This window comes from Nematolebias whitei, chromosome 3 (assembly GCF_014905685.2).
Source record: "Nematolebias whitei isolate Nwh7 chromosome 3, NemWhi1, whole genome shotgun sequence".
NCBI classification, from domain to species: Eukaryota; Metazoa; Chordata; class Actinopteri; order Cyprinodontiformes; family Rivulidae; genus Nematolebias; species Nematolebias whitei.
In genome coordinates this window covers 32,181,142-32,189,796 of record NC_056500.1, presented here as the reverse complement: position 1 = coordinate 32,189,796, position 8,655 = coordinate 32,181,142, and the positions used below count along the sequence as shown (strand labels likewise).

General features: G+C 39.8%; 1 protein-coding gene across 1 annotated transcript in view; it reads right to left on the bottom strand.

Moving 5' to 3' along the window:
* Positions 1 to 8,089, bottom strand: part of hook1 (hook microtubule-tethering protein 1) — a 21,630-nt gene extending 13,541 nt beyond the window's left edge. The window contains exons 1-5 of the mRNA XM_037698209.1: positions 7,956 to 8,089; positions 6,262 to 6,347; positions 4,179 to 4,251; positions 2,887 to 2,937; positions 132 to 264 (exon numbers count right to left, since the gene is read on the bottom strand). Of these exons, the coding sequence (XP_037554137.1) occupies positions 132 to 264; positions 2,887 to 2,937; positions 4,179 to 4,251; positions 6,262 to 6,347; positions 7,956 to 8,000 (388 nt within the window). The 5' untranslated portion in view covers positions 8,001 to 8,089. The remainder of the gene's footprint in view (positions 1 to 131; positions 265 to 2,886; positions 2,938 to 4,178; positions 4,252 to 6,261; positions 6,348 to 7,955) is intronic.
* Positions 8,090 to 8,655: the final 566 nt, after the last annotated feature.

Sequence of the window (8,655 nt, the reverse complement as noted above, 5' to 3'; positions counted from 1 at the left end):
CAAAGTGGTTTCCCAGCTTTGCCTTCAGTTGCTTAGAATTGTAAAAAAAAAAAAAAAAAAAAATCTACAACTAATAGTCTTAACTTGGATTTTAACTTTAATTTGCCCAAAATGTCCAGGCGATGTCATACCTTGTTTGCGCTCACATCTGACAGCACAGCCCAGTATAAGCTGCAACAGCCTTCCCAGCTCCTCCAGGTTTGTGTGCTCTGCCACCAGAGACACATCTGGCAAAGGAAAGTCTGAGATTTCTTGAGCTAAAACCTGATGGCACACAAGCAAATATAAAGCACATAACGAGGATTGACGTGTAAAATAAAACTCTCTGTATATAGATATGTCAAAATGAATATGTAACATCAGCACTACAGTTTATGGCATTGTGAACAATATTACAGCTGTCTAACAAAGTTAAGTCAGGTCCACTGGAGGATTTTTCTTTGTTGAAACATTTCGTCTTTTATCCAAAAGGCTTGTCTCAGAGAAGACTCCTCAGACTGAAGAAGCCTTTTGGATAAAAGATGAAACGTTTCAACAAAGAATAATCCATCAAGAGGACCTGACTTAACCTTGTTATTTATTTATCTGGATTATTGAACATGCATCAGAATATTATAGCTGCTTGGTGTAATCTGATAGGAGCTGACCAATCTATTTTTTCTCAGGCAAATGAATAGGGTTTGCACAATTAGTGCACAATATGAATCCCTAAATACAAACCGGATTCCAAAACAGTTGGGACACTAAACAAATTGTGAATAAAAACTGAATGCAATGATGTGGAGATGGCAAATGTCAATATTTTATTCGTAATATAACATAGATGACAGATCAAAAGTTTAATCTGAGTAAATGTAACATTTTAAAGGAAAAATATGTTGATTCAAAATTTCACAGTGTCAACAAATCCCAAAAAAGTTGGGACAAGTAGCAATAAGTGGCTGGAAAAAGGAAATTGAGCATATAATGAACAGCTGGAAGACCAATGAACACTACTTAGGTCAACGGACAACAAGATTGGGTATAAAAAGAGCTTCTCAGAGTGTCAGTGTCTCTCAGAAGCCAAGATGGTAAGAGGATCACCAATTCCACCATTGTTGCGCAGAAAGATAGTGCAGCAATACCAGAATGGTGTTACCCAGCGTAAAATAGCAAAGACTTTTAAGTTATCATCATCAACAGTGCATAACTTCATGAAAAGATTCAGAGAATCTGGAACAATTGCTGTGCGTAAGGGTCAAGACCGTAAAACTCTACTGGATGCTCGTGATCTCCGGGCCCTTAAACGTCACTGCACCTCAAACAGAAATGCCACTGTCAAGGAAATAACAGAATGGGCTCAGGAATACTTCCAGAAAGCATCGTCAGTGAACACAATCCACCGTGCCATCTGCTGTTGCCAGCTGAAACTCTACAGTGCAAAGAAGCCATTTCTAAGCAAGCTCCACAAACTCAGACGTTTGCACTGGGCCAGGGGTCATTTAAAATGGAGTGTGGCAAAATGGAAGACTGTTCTGTGGTCAGATGAGTTACGATTTGAAGTTCTTTATGGAACACTGGGACGCCATGTCATCCGGACCAGAGAGGACAAGGATAGCCCAAGTTGTTATCAACGCTCCGTTCAGAAGCCTGCATCACTGATGGTATGGGGTTGCATGAGCACTTGTGGCATGGGCAGCTTGCATGTCTGGAAAGGCACCATTAATGCAGAGAACTATGTTCAGGTTCTAGAACAACATATGCTCCCATCTAGACGTCATCTCTTTCAGGGAAGACCCTGCATTTTTCAACATGATAATGCCAGACCACATTCTGCAGCAATCATAACATCATGGCTACGTAGGAGAAGGATCCGGGTACTGAAATGGCCAGCCTGCAGTCCAGATCTTTCACCTATAGAGAACATTTGGCGCAGCATAAAGAGGAAGGTGCGACAAAGAAGGTCCAAGACGATTGAACAGTTAGAGGCCTGTATTAGACATGAATGGGAGAGCATTCCTATTTCTAAACTTGAGAAACTGGTCTCCTCTGTCCCCAGACGTCTGTTGAGTGTTGTAAGAAGAAGGGGGGATGCCACACAGTGGTAAAAATGGACTTGTCCCAACTTTTTTGGGATTTGTTGACGCCATGAAATTTGGAAACAACAGATTTTTCCCTTAAAATGATACATTCTCTCAGTTTAAACTTTTGATCTGTGATTTGTGTTCTATTCTGAATAAAATATTAGATGTTGGCACCTCCACATCATTGCATTCAGTTTTTATTCACAATTTGTTTAGTGTTCCAACTTTTTTGGAATCTGGTTTGTAGAAAGCAGCTCTCATCCATCCATCATCCATCCACCCATCCATCCATCCATCCATCCATCCATCCCAAGAGTCAGCTTTGGTAAGCCAGGGTCAGAGTACCAATATTCCTGCCTTCAGCTACTGCCCGTGGCATCATGCACCAGACCCATTTGGCCCCTTCTGCAGGTGGTGGGCTAACAGGAAGGCAAACTCATATTACTTTGGGCTTAGTCCAACCAGGCCCCATGAGTAGAGGCCCGGTCACCTGGCGCTCGCCGACAAGCCCCTTCCCCAGGTCTGGCTTCAGGGTTGAGTTCTGATAACTCACGTCTGGGCAAAGGACATTGAGCATCTTGCTGTTGTCTGTCTATACAAGTGTTTTGAATCACTCATTGTCTGGTCTGTCACCTAGAACCAATCTGCCTTGGGAGAACCTACCAGGGACAATTGCCACCAACAGCATAGCCCCTAGAATCATTTAGGCGCACAAACTCCTCCACCATGATATGTTGGCGATTCAAGGAGGAGAAGCAGCTTTTAAAGAAAATGTGTCATTATCGTTTTAATATTACATGTACTGTGAAAGTTTATTTCATACCTCGTTGTAATAGTCAACCACCATCTGAAGGATTTTTTTCAAATTGTTCAACTGAGGAGAAATTTTAAAACAGAAACATCGTTACTAATTCAAAAATAAATCAACAAGGTCAAATAGCAATACAGTAATCAATGATATCCAACACAATACATGAAAGGTACATGAAAGGGCAAAAAAAAAATATACATGCAGACTAGTGCAACAACACAGCAGACGTTATTAATAACATGGTTATTTCTTATGCCCCTAGCAGGATCAGCTGGAGATACAACAAATAACTTAAAGTTAAATAAGGAAACATACTGAAGCACTTCTTAATTGTTTATTTGTTATTCTGTTACTGTTTATGATTTAAAACATCAATAAAAAAAAACAACAACTGGACTTCTATCAAGTAGCTAAAGACTGTTCACTTCCCATCTGAGGAATTTTTTTCCTATTGAAATTCTCCAGGTACTCCAGTTTCCTCCCACAGACCAAAAACATGCATGCGAGTGTCCCGGTGATGGACTGGAGACCTGTCCAGGGCTCTTTCACAGTGATGGCTGGACATAGGTACCAGTGACCCAGAGATCCAAAAAGGAAGAAGCGGGGTAAAATAATGGATGGATTTTATTTTATTTTATTTTATAGTTTTAGTGTGTCTTTATTTTGGTAACTCTTTCCTTGAGTGTTGAAATTATGCCAAGATAAACATGGCAGTAGGGAGGTTTCTTTGTAACCGTTAAGTTTTAACCATTGTTTTAATAACTTTTGTTCTGTTATGGAATTGCTGTGCTCTTTCCGTTAGATCTGCTGTCTGCATTTGTTGCTCACAGGATCAGCTTATCTACTTGAGATCGGCTGTTTTTGTGACTCGACCAGCTGATATACCTTCTAGTATCTGGCAGAAGACCCACAGATGGTGCAGAGAATGACTGAGACGGTGGGGGAAGAGAGTGGCGTTGAGGAAAGAAAGGCTTATAGAGAAAAACAGACATAAGCGGTCTCTCACTTCTCATTACCAGCAATGTGGGATATCTAACCAACAAAATGGAGGAATTAACGGGACTAATCAGGAGCCAGATGGAGTATTGGGAATACAGTAGGATGTGTTACACAGGGACAAAAAATGTAAGAATATGGCATGCACATTTTCCAAGAGAAGTCATGAGAGCAGGCTAAGTCAGAAGCAGCATCACGTAGAGGCAGTGTGTGTTCAATAACAACATTTAGCACATGGTTGAGTTCAGCAAAACATGAAAACAAAAGACGGAAAGGGCAGAAGGTGGACAGGAGACAGTACTTTGTACCTTCAATCTCCAATTGTCTTCAACATCTGTTTTGATACGACTCAACCATCTATCACTGAACCATGCTGGGTCTCTGTAATCACACAGTATTCACAAAAAGCAGGAATGCGTTTTCATTATTTTGAAATTATGCATGTAGAAAAAAAGTTTTTCTAGAAAAAAAGACTATCAATAGATCAAACGGACTGCTTAATTTTTTTCATTTGAACTAACAAGACTGCATTGTAAGTTACAGCATGCTGAAACTTTGCTAATAGAGACAGCAAATTGAGTCAAAAACAAATGTGTGATTTAATTCAAAAAGCAGACTGGCAAAACAAAAATTGAACCCACTCAAAACATGGTCAAAAGCTTCATTTTGTATGTGTTTAAAGTAAAATATGAACTCTTGAACTGTACATTAAAGCAATTGTGCTATTTTTTTAGCCTAAGTTATCTTGTGTAAATAAATGCAGAACACATACAATACAGGTGCTGATCATATAAAAAAAATCGTAAAAAAGTTTATTTCAGTAATTCCATTCAAAAAGTGAAACTTTTCTTTTAATGTTGATTATAACTGACAACTAATGAAAATCCCAAATTCAGTTTCTGTGAAAATTAGAATATTATTACTTAAGACCAATAAAAAAATTATTTTTTATAAATGTTGACCAACTGAAAAGTATGAACATGAAAAGTATGAACATGTCCAGTACTCAATACTTAGTTGTTGCTCCTTTTGCCTGGATTACTGCAGTAATGCGGCGTAGCATGGAGTCAGTCTGTGACACTGCTCAGGTGTTATGAGCCCAGGTTGCTCTGATAGTGGCCTTCACCTCTTCTGAATTGTTGGGTCTGGTGTATCACATCTTCCTCTTCACAGTACTCCATAGATTTTCTGTGGGGTTAAGGTCAGGAGAGTTTGCTGGCCAATTAAGAACAGGGATACTATAATCCTTACACCAGGTACTGGTAACTTTGGCACCGTGTGCAGGTGCCAAGTCCTGTTGGAAAACTAAATCTGCATCTCCATAAAGTTGGTCAGCAGCAGGAAGTGCTCTAAAACTTCCTGGTAGACGGCTGCGTTGACTTTGGACCTCAGAAAACACAGTGGACCAACACCAGCAGCTGACATGGCACCCCAAACCATAACTGACTGTGAAAACTTGACACCGGACCTCAAGCAACATGGATTCTGTGCCCCTCCTCTCTTCCTCCAGACTCTGGGACCTTGATTTCCAAAGGAAATGCAAAATTTACTTTCATCAGGGAACATAACTTTGGACCACTCAGCAGCAGTCCAGTCCTTTTTATCTTTAGCCCAGGCGAGATGCTTCTGATGCTGTCTCTTCTTCCAAGAGTGGCTTGACACGAGGAATGCGACAGCTGAAACCCATGTCTTGCATACTTCTGAGTGTGGTGGTTCCTGAAGCACTGACTCGAGCTGCAGTCCACTCTTTGTAAATCTCCCACACATTTCGGAATGGGTTTTGTTTCACAATCCTCTCCAGGGTGCGGTTGTCCATATTGCTTGGACACTTCGTTGTTTTTTTGTTTTTTTAAACCACATCTTTTCCTTCCCTTCGCCTCTCTATTAATGTGCTTGGACACAGAGCTCTGTGAACAGCCAGCCTCTTTAGTAATGACCTTTTGTGTCTTGCTCTCCTTGTGCCAGGTGTCAATGGTCATCTTTTGGACAAATGTCAAATCTGCAGTCTCCCCCATGATTGTGCAGCCTACAGAACTAGACTGAAAGACCATTTAAAGGCCTTTGCAAGTGTTTTGAGTTAATTAGCTGATTAGAGTGTGACACCAGGTGTCTTCAGTATTGAGCCTTTTCACAATATTCAAATTTTCTGAGATACTGAATTTGGGGTTTTCATTAGTTGTCAGTTATAATAATTAACATTAAAAGTAATAAATGTTTGAAATATATCAGTCTGTGTGAAATGAATGAATATAATATACAAGTTTCACTTTTTGAATGGAATTACTGAAATAAATCAACATTTTCATGATATTCTAATTTTATGACCAGCACCTGCATATTTGAAAAGTGACATTATTTCAACCATTTTCTAATGCACATAGTCCCCCTCACATCTGATGTAGAGCCTGTGACATAGCTGCCCCAGTGGTAAGATCCTCCACTGTTCTGCACGGTGTTGCAGTGTTGAAGGTCTGCAACTGAGACACACAAAATACTAAAATTATTATAAAATTCTTTGAACATTCATCTATGAGCATGAAAGATAAGGAAGATAAATTATTAGAAATATATCACAGAGTCAAATGACAGATGGAGCAGAAATGTCAGAGTCCAGAACGTGGACAGCTAGAGAAACAATGTTCTCAGATGATGGAAAAGAGGGAGGGATAGAAGGATGATCCTTCATAGAACAAGAAAGCCACGAGCAATTTTATGTATACAATGTGTTGATTTCAAATTGTTTATTTTAGAGACACTAAAGCATACACAATGTGACATTGCTATTCTTTGTTCTGTTACCAATTTGATTGTTACAGAAACCAATCTGTTGAGTGCTGAATGTTATTAAAGCTCTCAATCAGACAGCATATGGCTATTGATTTGAAATAGATAAATATGCACGATGTACATGACATGCCTGTAATAAATCCCACCCTATTAAAGCAGCCGGCGATTACATGCCGCACAAGGTGCCCTTATTTTCACTAGAGCACCTGTCCCCCAAAATGTCTGTGCACACCACTGTTGGTCAGTATGATCTAAACCAGGATTAAACTGTGCCTTTTATATTATGGAGTGCTCACTCCATTTAATACCTGCCCTCTGCTCAAGTCGTGAAAGCAAGAGATTATTCATAGTATCAAAGGCAGCAGTAGCAGTATCAAAGTTCTGAGCACTGAAACTGCAAAGCTTCTTGAGTGAACAGTTAACAACACAACAGCTGTTAGCACCTTGCAGATGTTGGATGCTGCCTATCATGGTGCACTAAGATTCATAACTGGCTGTAATCCATCTTACCCATCATTGCACCCTGTATTCACTGGTTAACTGGTCATCATTAACTTCATGTAGACTCTCTCACTGGTACATTTTCATCGTTAAATCACTTCTTGGCCTGTTGCCTTCATACATCTCCTCCTACATGTCTGTGTGAGTGCAGCTACAGCGTGCAGCACTCTCAGGATATTATTACATGCAGTGTTCGCTCAGTGAGAACTGAACTAGGCAAAAGGGCCTTCTCCTACTCTGCTCCCATTTCCTGGAATATCTTGCAAAAAGATCTGAAGCTCTCAACCTTGACCTCTGTGGTTTCAAACATCTGCTAAATTCATGGCAAAAACCAATGCAGACCTGTCCCTGCAAATAAAGGTTGAATGCAAAAAAAAAAAAAAACATGTTAACAAAAATAATCCAAATAGCAACATTCTTTTGTTCAGCATACATCTTACGGTTCATTGGATTAACACTCTAAATCCAACAAAAATCAATAAAGGAGGACAAAAATATTTTCTTTATTCATACTAGGCGATACATTTACGAATGTAGGCTTTACCGGTCTGTTTCTTAAACATTGCGACACTTGGTACCGGTTTACGAGCAGCGTTGCTAAGAAACGGAACTCTACCTGTGAAGTTCAAACTAATCTCTACATTCAGTTCATGGCTTTGTTTGGGAGTGTGTCTGTTTTAATGAGTTTCCCCATCTCTAAGTAGGTAGGGTTGCTTGTCGAAGCTTCCACCAAATACGAACAGGTCAATAAAACTGCTCCGGCGGTTCCATGGACATATCAATTCGGTCACACTCACCCATTTTAAAAGGCTCTCGACCAGCACCGTTTTACTGTTTTCCATTTTGTTCTCGGTTTGGGTAAAATATTCTTCTTCACCTGTCAGCGAACCTCTTCCGCTCTGTTCTTCTGCATTTGACCTTACCTGCTGCCAAAGGTAAATTCCCAACGACAGATTCGTAATGTGAAAAGAAACGGGGACATTTACGCTCTAAAATAACGTAAAAACCTTCGCGAATACTGCTCTTAGAAATTACTTGCGTGTAAGGCGGGATGTTCAGGAGCTAGACACGTTCACCCAATCAGCGTTGAGTTCCAAGAAGATTGACAGCTATTAATCCGAATATTGGCGAAGGGATTCTTTTGCAGATCAAAAGTGGGCGTTTCTGGAGAATAGGCGTTTCTAGAGGGCAAACACTGATTGGCTAGCTGTATTTGTTGGCTCTTTAGGTACTTTTTTTAATTGAAAGAGAGTAAATTACAAAATTATGAAGGCCAATTAACAACCAGTTTTAAGCAACTCTCAACAGGGCACATATAAAATAAACAAGAGTCAATAAACTGAACAAGAAAGTAAGAAGACAAAGTTGTGTGGAATTAGAAAGCAAAGTACAGTGAATAACTAAAAATACACAGAAAGAAAGAGGAAAAAGTTGTGACCTGTGTTGACTGCTTTATGGGTCCAAGAAAAGTCCATGCTGATCTGAGTCCTTTAACAA